This window comes from Quercus lobata, chromosome 7 (assembly GCF_001633185.2).
Source record: "Quercus lobata isolate SW786 chromosome 7, ValleyOak3.0 Primary Assembly, whole genome shotgun sequence".
Classification (NCBI taxonomy): domain Eukaryota; kingdom Viridiplantae; phylum Streptophyta; class Magnoliopsida; order Fagales; family Fagaceae; genus Quercus; species Quercus lobata.
The window spans coordinates 47,226,546-47,254,260 of NC_044910.1; the positions used below are offsets into that span (position 1 = coordinate 47,226,546).

A 27,715-nucleotide genomic window follows, 5' to 3' on the forward strand; every position below is an offset into this window, starting at 1 on the left:
CTTTAGAGCAGGATTGCTGTGATCCACTTCTTGAATTATTATTATTTTTTGGGGGGGGGGGGGGGGGTTGGGGGTGTTATGATGGAAAGGATGGGAATTGTTATGAATATAGGGATTGTGCATTTATAATATCTTTGGTAAATCTTGATAAAAGCTCTCTCAGAAACTTTGAGGCTTTTGACTATGATCTTCATAATGATCATAATTCATTGCTAATTATAATTGATCACAATAATGTGAAAATTGAGAAACTTCTCAGAATGTTGCTTATGTAGGGCTTGTCTCCATGATCTGTTTAATACAGTTTGAGTTTAGTAACTGACATGGTGATTCAAAGGAGAGTAGTTGGAAGAATTAATTAGCTGATTCTCTAAATGTAATAGAGATATATATTTATCTGGGTGCCCCATGACCAAAATATACATATTTTTTCACTCTGTATTGAATATTTCATAGATCTAATCATTTGTATTCTCATTATTTTTGCCTATGGCCATTGACCTCAACGTTTATTGTTGATATACTGCAGAACTATGGCCAAATTCTGATCCAAGTTTCCTCAACAAATTAGGGCTTTGGACAATGATCTTATTGTTAGTTACTCCAACTCACTTCTTTATTATTATTTTTTTTAACAATGAGAATCATGAACCCCATCTCCAATGAGGGAATTTTAGCAAAAGTAGCTTAAAATCTCAGCCTCTATATTGAAAAGCAAATATATTACTTATTGATTCACAGCATACAAAACATTAATATAAACTTCTATGGAAGAAATTGGCTCTGCTTGCTAAGTTATTAATGTCAGTCTCTTATAATCTTAAAACATTCAAATTTGATCTCAGCAGGACTGCTGTCCATCCAATTTTTCCATTCAATTTATCATGGGTTGACCATTGTGAATGCCGATTGACATTATTATTTTCAAATTAACACTGCGCCTATAATTTCAAAAGAATATACTAACTTAACAAGCTTTTAACAGGGCAGTTTTTTTATTAAAAAAATGTATAAGTAAGATATTCTATACGGCCAAACAAAAAATAAGAAGAGTTTTGCCACTAATTTTCTAAGCCCACATAATTGAATACATTGATATTAAGGCTGCCGATAAATGCAACTGACAACAATAATTTTTCCTGTTGAGGAACCAGCACCCAGATTTCATCCTCAAATCAATCAACAACACTTTCCTTATTAACAGAAACTTCAGATTTTAACCTAGGTGAGAAATAATAGGAAGAAAAATAATGCATAATGAAATTGAGAAACGAAAAACCCTAGGTAACATTATGAAATTCCAAACTCTAAAATTGGAGAAACAGAGACAGAGGGTACCAGCAACCCAAATCATGCAACAAGTAACAAAACAATAAAAACTAAAGCACTAACAAGGGAAATTATCAACCACAAACACTTGGGCTAAACACAGATGGAATAATTCTTTAAAAAGCTCAAATTTTTATAAGAAAAACATACCTTCAAACTTGAAAAAATTTGAACTTTCGTTAGAAGGGACAAGAGGGATTTTCACGGTATGGGTGAGGGGATCGTCTGAAGCCGATTGTGAGGAAAGAGGAGAGCGTTTAAGGGTGAGGATGACGGTGATTTTTGTTGCACGCCGACGGGTTGAGGATGACAGATTTCGCCGTTTGAGTGAGAGTGTTTGAACTGAGAAAGAGTGTTTGAGAGACAGAGAAAGAGTGTTTGAACTGAAGCCGATTGTGAGGAAAGAGGAAAGCGTTTGAGGGTGAGGGTGAGGGTGATTTTTGTTGCACGCCGACGGGTTGAGGATGACTGCTGTCGCCGTTTGAGTGAGAGTGTTTTGAACTGAGACAGTGTTTGAGAGACAGAGAAAGAGTGTTTGAACTTAGAGAGAGACCGTATGAGTAGGCGTTTGAAACTTAATGCATTTTTCTCATAACTCGAGTCTTATACACTCGATTTCTACTTAATCCACCTGGCAAATTTGTCCACGTCAGTGTATTTAGAAACCGGGCAAAACGAGTTTTAAAAGATCGAGTTTTAATAGGATCTCCAGTTTTAAAAACTCGAGATGCTATTATCACAAATTCTTTCAAAACCGGCCAACTAACTATATTGTTAGATATCCTTTGCTATTTCGCAACGAAAATCACATAAACTCTCCCAAACCCACCAACCTCTTCGTCACATTTTTTTCATTGCAAGCTTTTTCACATTCCGAATCTCTCTCTAGAATTATCACTCTCTCTCAAAAATCAATGGCACCCACAAAGGCAGAGAAGAAGCCAACGGAGAAAGCTCCGGCGAAGGCCGAGAAGAAGATCTCGAAGGAAGGCGGTAGCGATTCGAAGAAGAAGAAGAAGATCAAGAAGAGCATCGAGACATACAAGATCTACCTCTTCAAGGTTCTCAAACAGGTTCACCCCGATATTGGGATTTCAAGCAAGGCTATGGGGATCATGAACAGCTTCATCAACGATCTCTTCGAGAAGCTCGCCCGGGAGTCATCGCGGTTGGCTCGGTACAACAAGAAGCCCACGATCATGTCTCGGGAGATTCAGACTGCGGTGCGTTTGGTGTTGCCTGGTGAGTTGGCTAAGCACGCTGTCTCTGAAGGAACCGAGGCTGTCACCAAGTTTACTAGTTCTTGAATTTGATGTTTTTGTTAGTTTCTGTTTGGCAAAGCAACTATAGTTCTGTAATGTTTGGTAGAGAAATTTAATGGAATTTGTTGGTTCTGGGAATTGTTTGGAATGATTGGTTGTTTGTTTTTCAATGGGATGTGAATGTGAATGTGTTTGGTGGGAAAACGATTGAAATTATGTATTTACTAAACGGGAAATGGGATAATGTTGATTTGTGTATTTGATATATACAGTGGGTTGTGATTTTTTTTGGGAGATGGTAATGGTAGTGGTGTTTTTGCTAAAAAAAAAAATATGAGACCGATTTCTTGGCTTTTTATTTGAGGCATATTTGTTTGGAAAATGGATCAAGGGTAGTGTGAGATTTTTTAACTTGAATTAGAATATGCTTGGGAATTTTGAACTTTTAATGGAAGATTTCCCGGAAAAATCAGGATTGGTTTTGATTAATGACTGAATTCTTGTATGTGAGAATGGCTTTCTTGGAAGATTGTCACCTACTCATAAAAATGGTTTATAATCTATATAGTTTTTTTTAAAAAAAAATTTATTTATTTATTTTGTATATATGAAATGAAAGACTGTTGTGCAAACAATTTTAGACTTCTCGCGCTATCAGTCTTAAAAAGACATTCCAATCAGCTTGAAGAACAAATGCACAATCATTAGATAATCGCCATACTATTTTTGAATTTTTCACATAAGTCGGGGTTTATAAATAGAAAATTTTAAATCCTGTCTTAAAGCCCAAATCCAGCTACAAATCACGCATACAAACACTCGGACTCTTTTATCTCCTCTCTGATACTATGAGGGCTGTCCTTCGAGCCTTCTGTAACAGATCGACAAATTGCACAATATTTAGGTTCTCGAGGTGCAACCTATATTCCCAGAGCATATTGTTGATCCACACCCCAACAAGTTCATGTTCCTCATTGTCGTCATAACAATCCAAGGCTGTGTCCATGAATCTTTGGATGAATTCCACCACACCTACATTCACATTTTGCTTGGTGTTATTACAAAGACTGACAAATGTTTTCGTAAGCCCCCACTTTTACCTCTTGGTTTCTCTAGCTAATTTGGGCACAGCCTTTTATCCTCTGAGAAGAGGAAAGTCCTTGCCTCGCTTTTTCTTCTTCCTCCTGCAACTGGAATTCCTCACCTCAAACAAGCTTTCAATATGTGATCTCGTTTTTTGCATCTTGCTGTGTCTCCGAGGTGCTGGACCGTTTGACCCTGCTCCCTGGAGTTGATGGTGACCTCGATACAGGACCGTAGGACCTGTCCTTTCATGAATCTTTGTTAAGGCCGCTGAACCATGGCGAAAGTGAGTTCTGAACTTTCCTTGATTGCTTTGCTTGAGGAAGACGCTTGTATTGATGAGGACTGGACCTGGGGTCCTGCTTGAATTTGTGTGCAAGTGGGACCCCTACCTGCTGCTGGGAACTGCGGATATGTGAGTAGGCGAATTAAGGAAAAACCAATTTAGGCCTCTTTCTTTCTGGGTTGTTTCGATACTTAAATCTGATGCTATGTATGGAATTAGCCCTCAACAACCTCCAAGTCCATAACCATTTATCAACTACATTTCTTCAAGTCTCAGTGCCATGAAATTTACTAAAATCAATAGATGGGTGCATCTCAACCAAACTATCACAACAAGAAAAGTCTCCGAACACCTGAAACTTGGAATAATGTATTTGATTTATTACTCGATTTCCACACGAACTAGTCTTTTATATAAGAATAACAAAATTCAACTCCGGAAGACAGCAAACAAATAACTTCATTGTTATTTACTTGTATGAGTAAATAAATTTGTAAACAAGGACAAGGATGGTGTACACAGACCATCATTTAAGACAACTAGCAAGATACTTATCATATGACAACTGCCTCAAATCTTGATTTTCATTTAACCGTGTAAACTTTTTAAAATATGTCATTGAATCTTCTTGTTTTCAGTCTCTATCTCTTGAGATCCAACGAAAAAAGAGCCAAAATAGTTTCTTTCTCCAATTCCCCTTACTCCACAGTCTTTTCCTAACTGCAAAAGCAAAAGGAATTGTCATGCAAGCCTTAGAAAAATCACGAACAAAGAACAAAAATACATAAAAATAAAAACTCATTCAGACATTTTCACAAACAATATATATGCACTCATTGATGAACTTGAATCTTCAATTAAGAACTAAAATTCCAAACTGAAAAGATTCAATCCAAGCTTTACAGATTACAACAATGGTGTTCACACAGTAAATCACTCAGAAAGAAGCTACAAACTCAAGGAGAAAAGAGAGGAAGTTCGAGAGAGAAGAAGAAAGATTCTGATGAATGACAGCTTAACTATTCATTACTGTGATGTACAATATATATATATACACACAAGGATCAACCACGGACTCATTAGAGATCCCGGAATTAACGGGATTGATCCGGAAAGTGCGGAGAGAAATTAGGAACTAAGTAACTGTTAAAAACTACCTAACAGATTGCCTAACCGATTAACAATAGCTAAACAAAACGCAGCGTAGCACATGGATAATATCAGATATATAAAATGCAGCGTTTCAGTAAGTATGAACGCAGCATTTCATTAAATACATTCAATAATCTTCGTGCAACCAGAACGGCATTGTTCTAATGAATTCTTGAAGTAGCCGTTGGGAACTAGCTGTTGGGCATGCTCTGTTGACCTTTGGGACTTCTTCTAGAACTACTCTCAACATCCCCCCTCAAACTCGAGGCAGTGTTAGCCAAGAGTAGAAAATGGGGACTAGGCAAGGGTTTGGTAAAAATATCAGCAAAATTGTCACGACCAGAGATGAACTTAATCCCCAAAGTACTCCGAAGAACACAGCCCCTCACATAATGGTAGTCAACCTCAATGTGTTTGGTTCTGGAATGAAACATAGGATTAGAGGCCAAAGCAATAGCAGAGTTGTTATCACACTAAAGTATGGGGATGTGAGGAAGAAACAGCTTAAGTTCTTTGAAAAGTGTGCAAAGCCAAGCTAACTCAGCTGCTGTGGAAGCCAAGGCATGATACTCTGCCTTTGTGGAAGAACGGGAAACAGTGGATTGTTTCTTGGAAGACCAAGAAATTGGGCTTGAGCCAAGGAAGATCAACATGCCAGTAGTAGACTTTCTGTCAGTGGGGTCGCTAGCCCAATCCGCATCAGAGAAGGCTGGGAAGGTGAGAGGACCTGGAGCAAGATGTATGCCAAAATGCAAAGTGCCCCTCACATAACGGAGAACACGCTTGGCTGCCTCCAAATGAGAAGTAGTGGGATGATTCATGAACTAGCAGAGCTGATGCACACTGAAAGCTAAATCAGGGCGTGTGAAAGTCAAATATTGGAGAGCACCCACCATGCTCCTATATTCAGAGGGATCAGGTAAAACAGAACCATCAAAAGGAGTAAGACGCACATTAGGACAACAAGGAGTCTTTGTGGGCTTGGAATTCTCCATGTGGAACCTGTGAAGCACATCTGAGGCATATTTTGACTGACATAAGGTAAGCCCAAATCGTGAAGGCATAATTTGAATGCCCAAAAAATAGGAAAGAGCACCCAAATCCCTAAGCTCAAAAGCTTGACTAAGAGCAGTGACTAGATGAGAGACTTGGGAAGATGAGTTGCCAGTGATGATAATATCATCAACATACACAAGGAGATAAATGATGAGTTGATGAGAGTGATACACAAATAAAGAGGAATCTGCCATGGAAGCTTCAAAGCCAAGATGTAACAACTGAGAGGCAAATCTGTCAAACCAGGCTCTAGGAGCTTGTTTCAAGCCATACAAAGATTTATGCAACCGGCAGACATGATGAGGAAAGTCATGATCCACATAGCCTAGGGGCTGCGCCATGTAGACTTCCTCCTTTAGAAAACCATGGAAAAAGGCATTGGAGACATCCAATTTCCTGAAAGGCCAATGAAGACTCACTGCTATTGAAAGAACAAGTCGGACTGTAGCAGGTTTCACAACTGGACTGAATGTCTCAGTGTAGTCCACACCTGCCTGCTGATGAAATCCCTTTGCAACCAATCTGGCTTTATAGCGAGCAATGGTTCCATCACTATGTAATTTCAACTTATACACCCACTTACACCCCACCAAATTGATGCCAATAGGAGCAGGAACAAGAGACCAAGTTTTCTGTCTTTGCAAGGCAGAAAATTCTGCATCCATAGCTTGAACCCATTGAGGAAACTTAGAAGCAACCTTGTAGGATAGAGGTTCAGTATGAGTGTAATCACGCATAGCCTTAAAACAAAGTTTAGGCTTAGTGATACCATTCTTAGATCTGGTGATCATGGAATGGGAATTGATAGGTGCTGGAGTAGAGATAAGGGTAGAAGCTGAAGTATTTTGTGGAGGAGCAAGTGGCAAGGAAGGAGAAGGAGCTGAGGCAGTAGGTTGTAAAGTGGTAGGGAAGTGTATAGGTTGAGATTGGGATGGAGATAGAGAGTGAGACTAAGATGAAGGACTAGGAATAGGAGCTAGACTAGGACTAGAGACAGATGGGATAGGACTAGAGACATGTATGGGAAAAGAGGAAGAATTAGGTGTGTAGGGACCTAGGATAGAAGGCTGATTGGAAGAGTGAAGGTACAAGAGATTGGACAGCCATATGTCTGGAGTTGGTAGGTGAGAAGGTGTGACAGAAGGAGATGTAAGAGGAAAAGGGAATCTGTGTTCATTAAACAACACATGCTTGCAGGTATACAACTTGTTAGTGAGTAAATCAAGGCACAAGTATCCCTTAGAAACATTGGAATAGCTTAAGAAGATGCATTCGGCTGTTCTGTGATTAAGTTTGTGTTAATTGTATGGTCTGAGGTAAGGGTAACAAGCACAGCCAAAAACTTTAAGAGAAAAGATATCTGGATTATAACCATAGAGTTTAAACCAAGGTGACATAAAGTCTAAGGTGACTGTTGGAAGGAGATTGATGAGTGCCAGTGTTGACTGAACAGCAAAGGACCAATATGTGGAAGGTAGAGAGGCTTGTGAAAGTAAGGTGCTTGTTGTTTCAATTAGGTGTCTATGTTTCCTTTGACTTCCATATGAGATAATCTGGATTAATCACAGAGGTAACAGCTCCAGAAAGATCCTTGAGAAATTTCTCAGGAATAAGAGGAACTTCATCAAGAAGTTCAAGCATAGAATATGTTTCCAATACCATGGAAATTTGGTGCTTCCAAACAATATAATTGGAAGAATCGAGCTTGACTGTCATCATGTTTGACATGTTTGACAGCAACAGTAGAGGTTGGTTAGTGAGATTGATGGATGAAGAGATTGAAGGCATGGTGGTGGAGGTTGACGGCATAGTAGAGGAAGTTGATGTTGAATTAGTTTCGGCCATTGTTGGACCTTGGGATCGTGGCAGCTCTGATACCATGAAAAGGTTCAATCCAAGCTTTACAGATTACAATGATGGTGTTCACATAGTAAATCACTCAGAAAGAAGCTACAAACTCAAAGAGAAAAGAGAGGAAGCTCGAGAGAGAAAAAGAAAGATTCTGATGAATGACAGCTTAACTATTCATTACTGTGATGTACAATATATATATATATATATATATATATATATATAGACACAAGGATCAACCACAGACTCATCAGAGATCCCGAAATTAACGGGATTGATCTGTTAAGTGCAGAGAGAAATTAGGAACTAAGTAACTGTTAAAAACTACCTAACAGACTGCCTAACCGACTAACAATAGCTAAACAAAACGCAGCATAGCACATGGATAATATCAGATATATAAAACGCAGCGTTTCAGTAAGTATAAACGAAGCATTTCATTAAATACATTCAATAGTCTTCGTGCAACCAGAACGACATCGTTCTAATGAATTCTTGAAGTAGCTGTTGGGAACTAGCTGTTGGGCATGCTCTGTATTCAATCCAAGCTTTACAAATTACAACAATGGTGTTCACACAGTAAATCACTCAGAAAGAAGCTACAAACTCAAGGAGAAAAGAGAGGAAGTTCGAGAGAGAAGAAGAAAGATTCTGATGAATGACAGCTTAACTATCCATTACTGTGATGTACAATATATATATATATACACAAGGATCAACCACGGACTCATCAGGGATCCCCGAATTAACGGGATTGATCCATAAAGTGCGGAGAGAAATTAGGAACTAAGTAACTGTTAAAAACTACCTAACAGACTGCCTAACCGACTAACAATAGCTAAACAAAACGCAGCGTAGCACATGGATAATATCAGATATATAAAACGCAGCGTTTCAGTAAGTATAAACGCAGCGTTTCAGTAAGTATAAACGCAGCGTTTCATTAAATACATTCAATAGTCTTCATGCAACCAGAATGGCATCGTTCTAATGAATTCTTGAAGTAGTCGTTGGGAACTAGCTGTTGGGCATGCTCTGTTGACCTTTGGGACTTCTTTTGGAACTACTCTTAACACAAACAATAAAAATAACATTCTCAAATTCCTTAGCTACTTCATCAACTATAAAACCAGACAAAATTGCCTTATGCCCTTTTCACCCAAATTATATAGCCTTTTGCCCCTCTTCCCAAACTAATTAGGAAATGCTCCTCTTTTGAAACTCGACTTTTTCAAAATCGAGTTAAGCCCTATAGTGACGTTTTCAAGGACCTATAGTGACGTTTTATAACTTTATTGCTTATAACTCGATTTCATGATATCAAGTAACAAAACGTCACTATAGGTCCTTAAAAACGTCACTATAGGGCTCCAAAATTTTTTTTTTTTTTTTAACTCGATTTTGAGAAAGTCGATTTTCAAAAGAAGAGCATTTTCCTAATTAGTTTGGAAAGAAGAGCAAAATGCTATATAATTTGGGTGAAAAGGGCATAAGGCCATTTTGTCCCTATAAAACCCAATGGTAGTATCATCAATATTAATCCAACTAAAAAATTGCACATGGATGAATTTATTTATTTAAAAAAAAAAATAAAACCTTCAATGTTGAAACAAATCAGAGAGAGAGATTGCAGAAATATTAATCTGCCCCAAAAAATTTCTTTATGGATGACTATCAACGTATAATTTCCTCAAATCTTAACTGTAAGAGTTAACCAAAAAAATCATTAGTGCAAACTGCTAAATATCAATGGCAGTAGAAGCAAGAAAAAAAGAAACTAAATGAGAATTCTTCAGAATGTAGAAACTTCTACTCCCCTCGTCTCTCATCCTAAAAATTTTACAGAGAAAAAAAATTCAACAAATGGTATCAATTGTTGATACCCATTTTCGCGACACATTTTCTACAAGCCCGATTCAACCAAGTCCGACTTCCTTGTGAGCTCAATTCATGTATTATATTATATTTTATTCTTTTAAGTATGGCCCAAGCCCATGCGACTTATTGAGGGAAATTGAGGAAGTGTGGTTTGGAGGGTATGGGTCAGTTCCTTTCGGGCCTTTTGCATGAGCCCAGCTTATACGTGCTACCAAGTGGGCAAGAGACACTAGTAGCACCTCAGGCTCATGGAATAAGTCTTGTATCCAAAATTTCCACCCGAAAATAGTTTTTATGCTCTGGGTGACTGTGGCCTAAAGTTTCTACCTTAACCCACTTTTACCTTTAAAACATATTTGGCTCCCATTGGCCAACTCCATTTGCTAGACCTTACTTAGGTGAGCCTCCCAATGGTCTGAAATGTTTGACCAAAGGCAACCAATTAGAGCAAACCTCCTTTATTCCCAAAATTATGTAAAGAGCTTATCAAAACTCTTCCCTAAACAAAAGCAACCCAAACCAAAACACCAAATTGGTATCATTGGGGATAAAAGCCTCTTCCACCACTCAAAAACCAGTCAAGAGCAACACCCCAAACTCCATATAAAACTCTCTCTTTAGCTCATAAAAAGGGGGGCCACATTCTCCCTAAAGACCTGAAACTTGAGAGCAAAAGCCCATTCAGCCAATCAACAATCTCACAATTCTGAAGTTTGGGGGTGGAAATATGGGTACAGGGGAACATTTCCTCTCTTCCTCAAGACCTCCCTCAATTTCCTCTTCTGTGTGACTATGGGTCGAAGTTTCAGACCTGTTAAACCACATTTTTCCTATAGAGCTGAAACTTGAGAGCAAAAACTCACTTAGCCAAGAGACATTCTCACAATTTTGAACTTTAGGGGTGGAAATATGGGTACAGGGGAACCTTCCCTTTCTTCCTCACGACCTTCCTCAATTTCTTCTTCTGTGTGACTGTGGGTCGAAGTTTCAGACCTGTTATGTTTTTATGCTTTTCTGCACTTTCATTATTAGCATTTTAATTTTCTCTTGTCAAAGCACCATTAGCCTTTTGTTCATTATACATTTGAAATTTTGGGCTTGATTCTCCACAAATAAACACTTCTAAAGAACCCAAGGGGAGCAATCTCAGTTTACTCAAAAACCAACAAATGGTACCAATCTCAAAAACCAACAAAATTTACTCAAAGCGTGAATAGCAAATACACACAATCAAAGAACTAGGTTTTCAGTTTTCACATAGATAAAAGAAGGAACACTAATCAACCATAAATAGGATGCAAAATTAGGTTTGAACCATCTACATTATCAAAAAATTTTATTAGAGCAGTGTAATAAGTGAAGCTTGAGAATTTATTTCCTATCCGAATCATATTCTTAACTTACCTAAGGTTTTATACTAGTTATTAAGCTTCTTAAAATCGATGAAGAAAAACTAAAGGATATCTGGACTATACTTGTAAGCGACCAAACCAACCATACGGCAAGAAATAAAATAAAATAAATTAGGATTAGACTTATAACGGGAAGGATGTTGGAGTTGGTCATAACCATTGGATGAAGAGGGAAATATTTCATTTTTTTCACATTAAATAAATGCTTAGTCATCAAACTCATCACGGCTTCTCTTTGAATTGAAAAATCCATGATGGACATAATTCCAACCTTCAAAAGTAATGACACGGCCACTGCTACTGCATCGTGCATTTGCTTGGTATACCAAACTGACCCCACATCGCAGCACAGGATTTCTTGAACTAAGATATCTTAGACCAGAGTCCTCTTCAAATACAACCTCAATCTTACTGCATTCACCATTCCCAACAGTACTAAACCAATCATCACGAGACAAATACAATAACCAAATGTGGTACTTCCTACATTCTCTAAAAAACAATTGAGAGACATATTGACTGTGAGGCATATCACCAATGGCTTTCACACGAGCTCTAAAACCAGAATAGTCACTCATACTTATATTGAAAAAAGCACATAGAGTGAATCCCATCCACCTACTATTACATCAATTTGGAGACAACAGTACGCTTATTGAGTTCCCCCAACTTCAATGAGTTAACCACCGCAGAACTAAACATCCAGGAATAATGATCTGAAATTCAGTTTTAGATCCATCCTCTTTTCTTTTGGTAGCAGTTTTATATCCAGTTTTTTGACAAAAGAGTCCCTGCACCCAAAAAAAAAACACATGATATTCCATTTAACAAGTGAAGAGAAGAGTCAAAGAGAGAGAAGAGATTACCTGTAGGTAACGGTTCAATATTGTAAATACCACTCCACCACTGCTCTCATCATACCCACGAAAAAATGGGGAAGAATAAGGTCGTGACAAACTACTTTGTCTAAGCAGTACTGGTGATGGTTCTAGGGAACAACAGCTTTCCATATTTATATATCTCATGGTTGATGGAAGCTCTGACAATGATCGAAGCTTCTTGCAGAGGCTCAAATCAAGAGCTTCAAGTTTTGAAAGTTGACTGCAGAATGCAAGCAGGGTGACAAAATTGTTTTCACTTAAGTGATAAATATTTTAACGAGGACAAGCAACCTATACCATTAAGTTCTATTTCTTCAATTTGAGGCATCATACTCAATTCAAGTCTTTCCAAACACTTCATTTTCCATAAGTTCTCTGGCAGGTTGGCAAGTTTTGAGCATCCGGTAAGATTGAGAATTTTAAGAGGCCTCAAACTATTGATGTTGCTTGGAAGGCATTCGAGATTTTTACAGTTAGTTTAGACAAAGAATTTCAAGGGCAGTCAAACACTCGGTTGAAGAGGGTGGTACTTCCTCAATAGCAGTCCAACCCAAAATAAGTCGTGATAGGCTTTTCATTGTTCCCTTAAATTCTGGAATCTTCTTGATTTTTGAGCAACCAAAAAGATCAATAGAGGTAAAGGACTCCATTTTAGCTAACAAGCTGGGAAGATTGGTAAGAGATTTGCAGTAACTCAGATCTAAACTTTTAAGCTTGCTGAGTTGTCCAATAGATGGGTGTAACCCAACCAAATTAGTGCACTCTTCAAGGCCTAGTATCTCAAGTCTTGTAACCCCCGAAAAGTCAGGTGTCCTAATAAGGTTCTTGGAAAAGGAAAGATTGATGGACTTTAACTTTCCTAAACACTGTTAAAAAGAAGAAAAAAAAACCATTAAACATAGAATTTAGTTTAATAAGTAAAGATTTCTTTGAAATTAAAACAGCCTTATTAATGAAAGGAGAAAGCTCAAATACACCGGCACTTTATTGTAGCTACACTTAAAGAAAAGAGAAATAATAAATAATAGAAAGACAGTTAAAAGAACCAAATTACCTTTGCTCCTTCCCAGGGATATTCACACTTGCTAAACGACAAGTCAAGTTCAACAATTTCCTTTGGTTGGAAACTAGATGGCAAACATTTTAACGAACAAAATTTCCATGAAAGATGTCTTAGGCCATCAGGAACACGATTGAGAGCATTTGGGCTGTGCAACTCATCAATTATTAGCAATCTAAGATTAGACATCTTTGAAAAAACTTCAGGAAATTCTTCAAAGTTGAAATCTGCTTTCCTTTTCTTGATGACTATGGCTTGAATTGCATTTGTTGCTTATGATTTCAAAAGCAAACATTAGAATTACTACAGTAAATGCCTTCAAAGGAGATAAAAAAGCATACAACAAAGATCCAATCGGTAGCACAAAAAAGCATACAACAGAGATCCAAGGTGTGGACAAACTCACAATCTCACCATCAGTGTGAGGGGGGGGGGGGGGGGGGGTTGAAATCGTCGACTATGGTCACTGATCAAATCAAGAAGGATCTGGTTGTTTGGATCATTGCAGAACTAGTTGTAGATGGATTTTGAGTTAATTTGTCGAGGTGGGGTAGGTGGTGGTGATGTGAGAGAGTGATTTCCGTTTGGACCGTGTGTGTGAGAGAGAGAGAGAGAGAGAGTGTGTGTGTCTTGGGTTTAATGGGTTTGGAAAGGAAGATTGTGTGTGTGAGAGAGAGTGGTTTTTGTTTGAGGAGAAATAGTATTAATATATTAGACAACAAATTTTACACGAACTAACATGAATGCTCTAAGAATTCGTCATAGATAATATATTAGCATGTTAAATGAACATATTCTATATTTTGTTACTTAGGCAACCACTTACCTATTGAAGTTTTTTCTTTTCAAGAACTAATTTATTGAACACAATTATGTCACTATACTTAATCTTATTCGCTAAAATAAAATTATAGCTTCTTACCATATTGTTCTCCAGTACATGAAGCAAGTCCTCAAAAAGCCACAACTTACTCTGCCTTCCAAGCTCTCCACATGATTGTTGATGAACAATTTTTTTACCCATTTCTTGTAGTAGATCATGCATCCCTAATTCTTCATTGTCTCTTGTGACCGTTAGGAGAGATTTGTCCAGGAGAACACTTATACCAAATCTTGCATTAAAACCACAATTCTCTAATATACGAATTACTTCAAATTTGGACCGCCCTTTAAAGAAACATGCAATATCTAAGAATATCTCCTTCCACTCTTCCTCCTCTAGTCCATCATAACTTATCTTAAGTATATTAAATATTTCTTTTTTAGGATTTTTTTTAAAAAAATAGTCCAATGCAATTTGCCATACATCTATTTTTCTTTCAATTAAAAAAGAACCAAATTTAACAAGAGCTAACGGAAGGCAACTAGCATAATTTACAACTTCCTGAGAGAGCTGCGTATAATCTTCTTTGGGTTGCTCATTTTTGAAGGCTTTCAAACAAAAAAGTTTTAAGGCGTCATTATTCTTTAGTCCATTAAGCTCATATATTTTAAGAACTCCTCGTTCAACCAACACATGTTTATCTCTTATTGTTATGATGATCCGACTCCCCAATCCAAACTAGTCAGGCTCTCCAACCAAATTTTCTAATTGGTTCACATCACTAACATCATCTAGGACAAGTAGAACTTTTTTATGACGTAACCTATTCTTGATTATGCCAACTCCTTTATAAACATCCCATATCCTTGTAATTATTTCCACCAAACTTTCTTCAAGAAGTTGTTGTTGTAATTGACCTTTGTTTTGTGATTTTGTGATTGCTGGATACTCCTGGCTAGAGACAGGACGGTCCGTCTACATCATACTTACCATGAGGCAAGTGGAGTGGCGGACAAGCTAGCAAAAAGGGGAAGGTAGCAAAGCAATCAACTGGAAACATATGCAAAATGTTCATCTTTTGTTTCTTGTAATTATATGTGGAACCTTTTGTAGAAATGCTCTCCTAGAGAGTGCTCAATGATTCCTTTTATAAACAGACAATAAACTACATGTGTCTAAAGGACATACTTGATGTACATTGATTTTAAATATTAATAAATTCTCCATTTTCACCCCCATAAAAAAGTCATTTTTTTAATCCTGATAATTGATAATGAGTGATTGTCCTGTATAACTGAGAATCTCTGCTAAATCACTGGCTTTTTAGATTTTGTTCCAATTTATAATGAGTCACGTTTAACTTAATCTCTCTCTCTCTCTCTCTCTCTCTCTCTCTATATATATATATATATATATATCAAAAGGCCCTGTACAAATCATTTAGTTGCCGCAATCCTTACTGCTCAGGTATAAAAGCCCACAGTACCTATATACATGCTTCATTACAAGTTACTAGGAAATAGACCAATGCTCACAAGTTCTTTTAGTAACTAGAATGCACGGACGCGGCTGGGAGGGTGCCGCACCCAAGTCCGATGCGGCGCGACGTGGGACGTGATGTCCGACGTGGTAGACCGCGCGTCAGTGCCGCGTCTGCTTTTTTTTTTTTTTTTTTTTGCCGATGCGGCTCGATTCGCGCCGAATCGGCTTAGATTCGCACCGAACCGGCCTGTTTCGGCCGATTTCGGCCTGTTTCGGCCACATCGGTACATATCGGCCGGCGACCGATACGGCCGAAACAGGCCGAAATCGACCTTGAAACTCGCCGGAGAGGCCGAATTTCTGACCTAAGATGCGCTTCTTGCCTTATTCTTTCTTTGTTTTGTAAATCAAGTATATTAATGTGTTTTTTAAGAATATTTTAATAGTAAAAATATATAGAAAATATAAATAAAAATATTTTTAATCATTTTTTAATCACCAAGTCCCGCCGCACCCGCACCCTATTTTTTCAAAAATTGCCGGGTCCCGCACCCGCACCCGCACCTACACCCGAGTCCCGAAACGCACCCGTGCTTCATAGTTTAGTAATCATTTACATTGCACCATAATAATATCATAACATTTTGACATAATGTTAATATAAAGATGGAGCAAGGAATTATAGGATCATTTTTAAAAGTAAATATAAGCAATAAACATAAATTTCTCTCTGTATTGTGTTATCTGCTACAGGAGTCTCCCTCATATATACTCTCTCTAGCTTTTAAAACCTGAAACATCAATAAAAATTCAACTAAGCATTCAAAACTAGTTTATTCCACAGGCTAGCACGTTTCAATTGCCACCAATTTTAACAAAAGATAGATTTGATTTTCTAGTCTAAAATACTTAGAGAAGGTTTCGAAACTTCATGCCATATGGTATAGATGACATAAATTGCAGTATAAAGAAGACGAATTAGAAGAAGGGAAGGAAGGGGGGGGGGGGGGACAATTTTGTAGAAAGGAAGAATCTTTTGTACTAATAACCCGATTTTGCCAATCTGTGAAACTTGTTCCATGAGCATACAGAAATGCTGGCACATTTTCGCAAAATAAATAAATATCAGCTCAAAATTTTATCCATTGCTTAATACGGTCTATGCCTATGTACCAAGCCGATGTGTGTCCTTAGTTTTTTCGTTACTCTTCCAATTAAGTGAAAAATAATCTACAACAAAGTTAAGGTGCTCTTTCATACCCTGTGCGTTCAAATACCACAATCTAAACTCAACTAAGCAGTAAGAATTGGAGTTTTTGAGCAATAAGTTAGTTTGGGCCAGCCATGTTAACCAGACCCAGACTAAGAGGCCAGGAATAGGCTAAGCTAGTCTTAAAGGACAACATGTGCAGATGTGCTAACCAAACAATAGATTCAACCAGGTTAAAAACGACTTCAAACTGATTAGAGAATATTATGATTCCCTCACATCAACCTTTGATTCAAAATTAATTTTCTCTATATCATTTAGAAGGGTGTTCATCAGCAAAAGCAATTACAAGTAAACATAATTAGTGTTGTTGGCACAAGAAATACTACATCTAAAAGTAAACAATAATTAAATCACAGGGAATGCTGTTATAATAAAATTAGCAAGCAAGCTCAACCCATGCGCAATTTAGAACAATTCTTCTAACCTTAGTTTTCCTTGAGCCATTCCACTACATCTCCATGAATAATTCATACTAATAATTCTTTTGGCAACTCTTACAGATAAATGGTTAGATCTTGGAATAATGTATTTGATTTATTACTCGATTTCTACACCAACTAGTCTTTGTATATAAGAATAACAAAATTCAATTCCAGAAGACAGCAAACAAATAACTTCATTGTCATAATTAAACAAAGATGTAAAGAAAATTGACTTGTATGAGTAAATAAATTGTAAACAAAGACATGGATGGTGTACACAGACCATCATCCAATTAGCAAGATACTTATCATATGACAACTGCCTCAAATCTTGATTTTCATTTAATCAGGTAAACATTTTAAAATGTGACATTGAATCTTCTTGTTTTCAGTCCCTGTCTCTCGCTTGATATCATAAATCTAAATCATACCTTGTTAGGTAAACACACATAATCTAGAAGATCAAAGCCTTAAAATTGTCTTTCACTTTTTCACAACAACGACAAAAGAATTAATAAAATTATATAAAAGAAAATTTCTGTGAAAATGTAAATTAAATAATGCTATTTAAAATACTTACATGAGATCCAAAGAATAAAAAGCTAAAATATTTTCTTTCTACAATTCCACTTACTCCTCTCAGTCTCTTTTTTCTGAAGTTTAGTTCTTAACTGCAAAAGCAAAAGGAATTAACATGCAAGCCCACGAAAAATCACCAACAAAGAACCAAAATACATAAACTTTAAAACTCATTCAGACTTTTTCACAAACAATACATATGCACTCATTGATGCACCTGAATCTTCAATAAGAACTAAAATTCCAAACAATAAAAATAACATTCTTAAATTCCTTAGCTACTTCATCAACTATAAAACCCAATGGCAATATCATCTATATTACTCCAACTTAAAAAATGCACATGAAAAAAAAAAAAAAAAAAAAAAAATCCTTCAATGTCAAAACAAATCAGAGAGTGGGTAAGAGAGATTGCAGAAATATTTATCTGCCCCCAAAAAATTTCTTTATGGATGACTATCAATGTATAATTACCTCAAATCTTGACTGTAAGAGTTAACCAAAAAAATCATTACTGCAAATTTCAAAATATCAATGGCAGTAAAAGCAAGAAAAAAAGAAACTAAATGAGAATTCTTCAAGATGCAGAAACTTCTACTCCCCTTTTGTCTCTCTCCCTCAAATTTTTACAGAGAAAAAAAAAAATAACAAGTACTGATCTCAAAGCGTGAATAGACACAATTTACTCAAAAACCAATCTCAGTTTACTCAAAAACCAACAAATGGTACAAATCTCAAAAACCAACAAAATTTACCCAAAGCGTGAATAGCAAATACACACAATCAGAGAACTAGGCTTTCAGTTTTCACATAGATAAAAGAAGGAACGCTGATCAACCATAAATAGGATGCAAAATTAGGTTTGAATCATCTACATTAGTAATACTTCTTATTAGAGCAGTATAATGAGTAAAGCTTGAAAATGTATTTCTTATCTGAATCATATTCTTAACTTGCCTAAGGATTTATACTAGTTATTAAGCTTCTTGAAAGTGATGAAGAAAAACTAAAAGACAACTGGACTATACTTGTTAGCGACCAAACCAGCTGTACAGCAAGAAAGAAAATAAAATAAATTAGGATTAGGCTTATAACAGGAAGGATGTTGAAGTTGGTCATTACCATTGCATGAAGAGGGTAATATATATATTTTTTTTTACATTAAATAAATGCTTAGTCATCACACTCTTCATGGCTTCCCTTTGAATTGACAAATCCATGATGGACACCATCCCAACCTTCATAAGTAATGACACGGCTACTGCTGCAGCATTGTGCATTTGCTTGGTTTAACTCTTCCGTCAGTTCCATGTCTTGCTCGTATACCAAACTGACCCCACATCGCCCCACAAGATTTGTTGAACCAAAATATCTTGAACCAGAGTAAGCTTCAAATGAAACCTCAATCTGACTGCATTCACCATTCCCAACAGTACTAAACCAATCATCACGAGACAAATACAATAACCAAACGAGGGCCTCACCACACATGCCAAAAAAGAAATCAGAGACATATTGCCTGTGAGGCATATCACCAATGGCTTTCACACGAGCTCTAAAACCAGAATTGACATTTGCATTTCTATTGAAAAGAGCACATAGAGTGAATCCCATCCACCTACTATTACACCAATTTGGAGACAACACTACGTTTATTGAGTTCCCCCTACTTTGATGAGTTAACCACCGCGGAACTAAATATCCGGAAACAATGATCTGAAATTCAGTTTTAGATCCATCCTCTTTTCTTTTGGTAGCAGTTTCATATCCAGTTTTTTGATAAAAGAGTCCCTATACCCAAAAAAAAAAAAAAAAAATGATATTCCATTTAACAAGTGAAGAGAAAGAGTCAAAGAGAGAGAAAGAAGAGATTACCTGTAGGTAACCGTTCAATATTGTAAATGCCACTCCACCATTGCTCTCATCATACCCACGATCAAATGGGAAAGAATACAGTTGTGACAAACTGCTTTGTCTAAGCAGTGCTGGTGATGGTTCTAGGGAACAACAGCTTTCCATATTTATATATCTCATGGTTGATGGAAGCTCTGGCACCGATCGAAGCTTCTTGCAGTGGCTCAAATTAAGAGCTACAAGTTTTGAAAGTTGACTGAAGGTTGCAGGCAGGGTGACAAAATTGTTTGAACTTAGTGATAAATATTTTAACGAGGACAAGCGGCCTATACAATTAAGTTCTATTTCTTCAAGTTGAAACATCTTACTCAAATCAAGTCTTTCCAAACACTTTATTTTCCATAAGTTCTCTGGCAGGTTGGCAAGTTTTGAGCATCCGGAAAGATTGAGAATTTTAAGAGACCTCAAACTATCCATGTTGCTTGGAAGGCATTTGAGATCATCGCAGCCTTTTAGATCTAGATTTTCAAGGGCAGTCAAAACACTCGATTGATGAGGGTGGTAGTTCCTCAATAGCAGTCAAACCCAAAATAAGTTGCAATAGGCTTTCCATAGTTCCCTTAAATTCTGGAATCTTCTTGATTTTTGAGCAACCAAAAAGACTAATACACGTAAGGGACTCCATTTTAGTTGACAAGCTGGGAAGATTGGTAAGAGATTTGCAGAAATTCAGATTTAAACTTTTAAGCTTGCTGAGTTGTACAATAGATGGGTGTAACCCAACCAAATTAGTGCACCCAACAAAGCCTAATATCTCAAGTCTCATAACCCCTGAAAAGTCAGGTGTCCTAATAAGGTTCTTGGACATTAAAAGATTGATGGACTTTAACTTTCCTAAACACTGTTAAAAAAAAAAAAAAAAAAAAACAATTAAACATAGAATTTAGTTTAATTTAATAAGTAAAGAATTCTTTGAAATTAAAACAACCTTATTAATGAAAGGAGAAAGCTTAAATACACCAGCACTATATTGTAGCTACACTTAAAGAAAAGAGAAATAATAAATAATAGAAAGGCAGTTAAAAGAACCAAATTACCTTTGCTCCTTCCCAAAGATATTCACACTTGCTATGCTGCAAGTCAAGTGCAACAAGTTCCTTTGGTTGGAAACTAGATGGCAAACATTTTAACGGACAATATTTCCATGAAAGATGTCTTAGGCCATTAGGAAGATTGAGAGCATTTGGGAGGTGCAGCTGATCAATTATTAGCAATCTAAGATTAGACATCTTTGAAAAAACTTCAGGAAATTCTTCAAAGTTGAAACCTGCTTTCCTATTCCTGATGACTATGGCTTGAATTGCATTTGTTGCCTATGATTTCAAAAGCAAACAGTTGAGATTTACACAAGCAATGATAAGAATTAGGAACACTAGAATTACTACAGTAAAGCCTTCAAAGGAGATAAAAATATATACTCCCTCAATTTTCCATTTATATATAACCTCCTCTAAATTATTGGCATGCTCAAGAAGGCTGTGAACCAAACTCAAAATAATTTAATTTTTGCATTCCACTTCTCTCCCAAAACGGTGGGTCCAACTTTCAAATTTCATAATAGAAAATAGTAAGATGCACTACATGTTACCAATTTACCATTTGGCATTGCGATTTTGTGGAGAAAAAGAGCGATTTAAATGAAAATGTATAGAGATCGGTTTTTAGACTTGCAATTTTAAAATAATACTATTCATGGAGTGTTTTTTCTTTTCCATTGCATTTTCGCACTAAGACTTTTTGTATAAAAAATACTTTCTAGTTTCCACAGATTTTATCAAACACTTAATTTCATTTTTAAAAACACATTTTCAAAACACAATTTTTAAAATCATTACGCTTCAAAACACTTTTTTTTTAAAAACCCAAACCGACATTAAGAGTCGCATTAGTAATTAACAGCTTGTAGTACAACATCATATTTTAATTATAAAATGTATTACATATTAAGCCCTATTAGTAACTAATAGATTATAGTACATCATATTTTAAAGATTTTATATTATTAATCAATTTAAAATTCATACTGTCATACATTAAAACAATAAAGGCGCACTTCTACACATAGTTTTAAAATCCGAAACAGTCAAAGAACCGAATATGGGTTCAATTTCCGATTTTTACCAGTTGAACCGGAGATGTTCATAGCTAATCCACTGGTTTGATTTTTGGTAGAACCGTTCGACCCAGTCCGATTTTTAAAACCATGCTTCTACCTTTTAAAAATTCATGACCGTAAAAAATAGCAAATTACAACATTACTTTTTGAAGTTATGGAAGAAAGCAAATAAAGCCAATAGAATGAAGTTTTATTTTTATTATTATTATTTTTTTTTTAAGAATGATAATATATCCTTTTCTTCCATGTAGGAACCAAGAGATTAGTGATTGGTAGATTACATTCAAAAAAATGAATTCAATTTTATTAAAACTTATTTAAATCATATTATGTTTTTAAAATATAAGAGCATTCACATCAGTTTATGTAAAATATAAAAGACTCACATTTTAGCCAATCAACCCAGAAAACCACCCACATCATACCATATGAAAATGTGTAAAATATTTACAAAACTACAATAATCATGTAAATATAGAGGTTACTATAGTTTTTTATTTTATTTTATAATTATTTCGCATCTCGGTTGCTTCCCAACCCAGACCATCCAACCACTACCATCACCAGCACCATAACCCATTACAACAATGGCAGCTCAAACCCATCAACCTAAACCCAAAATGAAGTCCAATTGGTAGCACAAAAAAAGCATACAACAAAGATCCAAGGTGTGGACAAACTCATAATCTCACCATCGGTGTTTTTTGGGGGGGGGGGGGGGGGGGCCTTGAAATCATCGACCGTGGTCACCAATCAAATCAGGAAGGATCTGGTTGTTTGGATCATTGCTGATCTAGTTGTGGATGGATTTTGAGTTAATTTGTTGAGGTGGGGTAGGTGGCGGTGATCTATAAGAGTGATTTCCGCATGCGTGCACACGCCCGCACGTGCGCGTGTGTGTGTCTTGGGTTTAATGGGGTTGGAAAGGAAGACTGTGTGTGAGAGAGATAATGGTTTTTGTTTGAGGAGAAGAGAGGTATGATTTGGGAGAACTAATAAATAAATAAAAATTGATAAAGAAATAGTATTTAATGAAATGTACTGTAAATAGATAATTTAATGTGGTGTTTTTTGAAAAATAGTTGTGTAAAATAGAACAAATAGGTTTTTAAGCTAAAATAGACTGTAAATTTTACACAGGCAAATGTGAATGCTCTAAGAAATCGCCATAGACAATATATTAGCATGTTAAATGAAAATATTCTATATTTTGTTACTTTTTTCTTTTTTTTTTTTTGAGAAGGAATATTTTGTTACTTCGGTACTTAGGTAACCACTTACTATTGAAGTTTTTTTTCTTTTTTTTTTCAAGAACTAATTTATTGAACACAATTACGTCACTATACTTGCTCAATCTTATTCGCTAAAATAAAATTATAGCTTCTTACCATATTGTTTTCCAGTACATGAAGCAAGTCCTCAAAAAGCCACAACCTACTCTGCCTTCCAAGCTCTCCACATGATTGTTGACAAACAATTTTTTCACCCATTTCTTGTAGTAGATCATGCATCCCCAATTCTTCAATGTCTCCTGCAACAGTTAGGAGAGATTTGTCCAGGAGAACACTTATACCAATTCTTGCATTAAAACCACAATTCTCTAATATACGTATTACTTCAAATTTGGACCACCCCTTAAAGAAACATGCAATATCTAAGAAAATCTCCTTCCACATTTCCTCTAGTCCATCATAACTTATTTTAAGTATATCAAATATTTCTTTTTTAGGATTATTTTTAAAATAGTCCAATGCACTTTGCCATTCATCTATTTTTCTTCCAATTAAAAAGGAACCCAAAGTAACAAGAGCTAACGGAAGGCCACCAGCATATTTTACAACTTCCTGAGACAGATGTGTATAACCTTCTTTGGATTGCTCATTTTTGAAGGCTTTCAAACAAAAAAGTTTTGAGGCATCATTATTCTTTAGTCCAATAGGCTTATATATTTTAAGAACTCCATGTTCGACCAACACATGTTCATCTCTAGTTGTTATGATGATCCAACTCCCCGATCCAAACCAATGATGCTCTCCAGCCAAATTTTCTAATTGGTTCACGTGATTAACATCATCTAGGACAAGTAGAACTTTTTTATGACATAACCTATTCTTGATTATTTTAGCTCCTTCATGAACATTCCATATCGCCGCTGTATCTATTTTCCCCAAACTTTCTTTAAGAAATTGTTTTTGTAATTGAAGCAAATCACCTTTTTCTGACTTTTCCCTAACATCAACAATAAAACTAGAAACTTCAAATTGATCAGAATACGTATCATAAACAACTCTAGCAAGAGTTGTCTTTCCCATTCCCCCCATACCACAAATCCCTACCATGCAAACATTATTCCCAAAATTTAAATATGAAGGGATCAATTCTTCCATGATAGATTCTATTCCTATCAAGTTTTTGTTAATTCTTGAGAATTTTGAACTCAATTTCTTCATCATTTCTTCAACAATGTGTTGGATAAATTCTACCTCATGCCTGCAAATAAGATAGAAAACATTCATGTGATGGCTCAAACCAAATATTTTATTGTTTCTCATGATGTGTTGGATGAATTCTAACTCATGCCAATGAACAAGATAGAAAGTAATTACACGATGGTCCAAACCAATTAAAAAAGACCACAAGAGGAAGAAAAATATTAATCTCCTTGCTCAAACACATTTGAATTCATTTGCTCAAATAGCATGGATAGAACTACCCATATAAGAACAGAAGAGAATTACGTGGACTAAATTCGTGGATGTAACTACCCTTAGCGGAAGAAGAAGTATAAAATAAAGAACACATGAGAGTTACGTGGTTTAGTCTTACAGTATACATCTACAAAGGAAACCCTTAAGAGCAACATCTTTAATGCATGAGTGAAGTACAAATCTTATATTACAATGAATCCAATTAGGGGTGGAACCAGAATTTTTTGTTTGGGGGAAGGGGGCCGAGACTAAACTATCATATTAATTTGCAATACAAGAAAAATTCAAGTTACTATATATCTATATCTACACAAAAGTTACACATCAGCAAAATTATCTTATACGAGAATGTTACATCCTTTCTAAACTTTGCTCGAGTGTAAACGAGTTTTTCAATTTGCCGTAGATATATTTATAAAAAATAAAAAAAAAGCATATAGCTTCTTCCATTAAAATTATAATCAATAGTGGTCTTTCATAAAATAAAAATCCATCCATTATCTTCTCCATTGTGAAATTTTGAGCAATTTCTTTTTCAATGTAAACTATCAATTAAACATTATTAAGGTCACTTTTTGCTCTAGATTTCTCATATCTTTTGAACAACCATAAGTACATAACATTTATAGATATTAAATATAAGTATATAACAAGAAATTAAATTTAAAAAAATCACTATAAGCAACCATAAAATAATGGAGAAATTACACTTTTTCACCCAAAACTATACCCGATTTACACCTACTCCCTTGAACTACAAGATTGTATGATCGCCCCCTTAAACTAAAACTTGTACAACACTTTGTCCGCTTCCTTCACTTTTCCGATTAAGTTAGATAAAAAAACAAAGCCACGTGCAACTCATGGAACACTTGCTAACATGGACCCAATAATGCCACTTAGAATGACTGAAATACCCCTAATTATTAGTAACTTATAAGGGGAAAGAAAAAAAAAAAGACATAATAGCCAAGCATGTAGTTTAATTTCTCGTTGAACCAAATTAAATAAAGAGAAGTGAATCTCTCTCCAAAATGAATCCATAAGAGTAAGTGAGAAACCAAAAGAAGATTGGATCAATCTCCAAAATCCTTCTCGTTGAACCTAAATTCCCTCTCACTGAACCTAGATTGAATCTTTCTTTCTCTTGCTTTGTGTATAGACTATTGACATAAAAGCTTAGCATGTAGGAACCACACACCCAATAACCTTGACACAGACCCGAACCCGCTTACCAAACCACAACCTACCGGCGACAAAGAGAGAAGCTAGTTGTACGATAACCTTAACCCAAACTCGTCAACAAGAAAGAGAAGAAGCTAGTTGTAGGAACTCACAAGAACAACGTGATCAAAAGTGGTTGTTCTCCCACCATTCCAACCATCACTACAACATGTGTTAGGTTAGGGTTTGGGTTTTAGCACCTCCTTCAATTGGCAATTGTTAGGTAGTTTTGTTGATTTGCTACCGGGGTGTGAAGGAATCAACCTAGAATTTTGACATTTACGTCAAGGGTTTTCATATCTAGCTGCCTATGAAGCCGAAATAGAGAGTTGAATCGAGTCTGGGTTTGGAGAATTAGGATGAGGTTTGCATCTGAGTTTGATTTGATGTTGTAATCTTGGGCATATTTCATTTTATGGGTTTGTTATTCATTCGGATTCGCTAATCATCACAGTCGATTTGTTATCTGATCTCCTATGGCATAGTTCATTTTCTAGGTTTGTTGTTCATCTTGTTCATTTTCCTTTCTTTCCAGCCAAACAAGATTTTAGGGGAAATTGGGAATTTGCTTTTGGTTTAAGGAGGGCATTGTGATCATTTCAGGTAGTGTTAATGGGTTCCATGTCAACAAGTGTCACGTGACTTAAGCGCTTTTCCCTCCAACTTAACTAAGTGACGGGAGGGGGAAAAGTGCTATATAGGTTTTAGTTTAGGGGGCTGATTGTGAATCCTTGTAGTTCAGGGGGTAAGTGTAAAATAGGGTATAGTTTATGGTGGAAACATTTAATTCCCATTAAGAATGTAAACTAAACCAAAATAGAGATTTATGGCCAAAAAGAAGGGGGGGGGGGGGAGTTAAGATCACTTTTACATTTAAAGGCATTGTCAAATTTTGAATAATCAGGTAGTGCCCCTACTAATAATTGCACCAATAAATTTTCCTGCATCAATTTTTTTTTTTTTAATATATATAAGTAAAATTTTTATTAATCAACTAAAAATATGCCTCCATGTACACAATAAGAACACAACATTCAGCATGAAATCTTTTTCATTCATCAACTTCAAGATTTGCTCTTCTTCAAATATCAAAGGCAAATCCAATATTTTATTTTTGACGTGTGTATAAGGTTTTTTTTTTTTGATAAGTTAGTGCTACCAATTGATTTAATAAATTAAAGGAAAAAGAAAGAAAGAAAACTATAGGCTATAAGATAAATAAAAAGAAATTAATCTAAAATATAATTGAAAAAGGAAAAGAAGAATTTTGCACATCTCAAGATTTTAATGTCATTTTTTCCTACCTACAGATAAGAAACTTTTTATTAAGGAAGAGGGATGAATTGAGTGAGAATGTGAGATCATTTGGATGAAAGTGAGAGGCTTTTGCCTTTGGGGAATTGGGTAATTGGCTTCTGTAAGAATTTTGAGATATGAGAATAAAAAGGTGGCTTCTAAAACAAGCTAATACAAAAAGCTAAGGATAAACTAAGGTACGATACCTTAAGTGTAGTACATTAGGTTCCTAAATTAAATTAAACACCTTATTGCATTCAACTATAAATACAATATTATTCTTTCCAAGAATAATTAAATGTAGTGCAACTACGTTTTTGAAATTTAATTAGAGAACTTAATGTACTGCACTACACCTAAAGTACATACAAATTTTACCTAAAAATTAAAGGCTAAACATGTGAGGGAGGGAGTTTCAATTCAATAGAAAAAATCAAAATAATAATAAAAGAAAATCCGTATGTTGAGACGAAGAGAAAGCTTAAGGAAAGTGTGGAAGCTGAATTCGAGGACAGCTAGGCCTCCTAGAGATAAGAGAGAAGAGTAACAAATGAGTACATTCTTATTACTTGAATCATTATACAGATTGTTCTATGCTTTTATAGATCTTTTTATTGTGAAAATAATA

General features: G+C 35.8%; 3 protein-coding genes across 3 annotated transcripts in view; 1 reads left to right on the top strand and 2 right to left on the bottom strand.

The window, feature by feature from the left end:
• Positions 1 to 11,519, bottom strand: part of LOC115952996 — a 34,084-nt gene extending 22,565 nt beyond the window's left edge. Inside the window, exon 1 of the mRNA XM_031070398.1 lies at positions 11,467 to 11,519. The gene's annotated coding sequence lies outside the window, so the exon portion shown is untranslated. The remainder of the gene's footprint in view (positions 1 to 11,466) is intronic.
• LOC115953000 (probable histone H2B.3) lies at positions 2,145 to 2,853 on the top strand. The gene has a single exon (XM_031070402.1). The coding sequence runs from the start codon at positions 2,244 to 2,246 to the stop codon at positions 2,634 to 2,636; it is 393 nt and encodes a 130-aa protein (XP_030926262.1). The 5' UTR covers positions 2,145 to 2,243; the 3' UTR covers positions 2,637 to 2,853.
• Positions 11,520 to 23,199: 11,680 nt separating the features above from the next.
• LOC115952138 (TMV resistance protein N-like) lies at positions 23,200 to 24,171 on the bottom strand. The gene has a single exon (XM_031069215.1). It carries the CDS (start codon positions 24,169 to 24,171, stop codon positions 23,200 to 23,202), a length of 972 nt encoding a protein of 323 aa, XP_030925075.1.
• Positions 24,172 to 27,715: the final 3,544 nt, after the last annotated feature.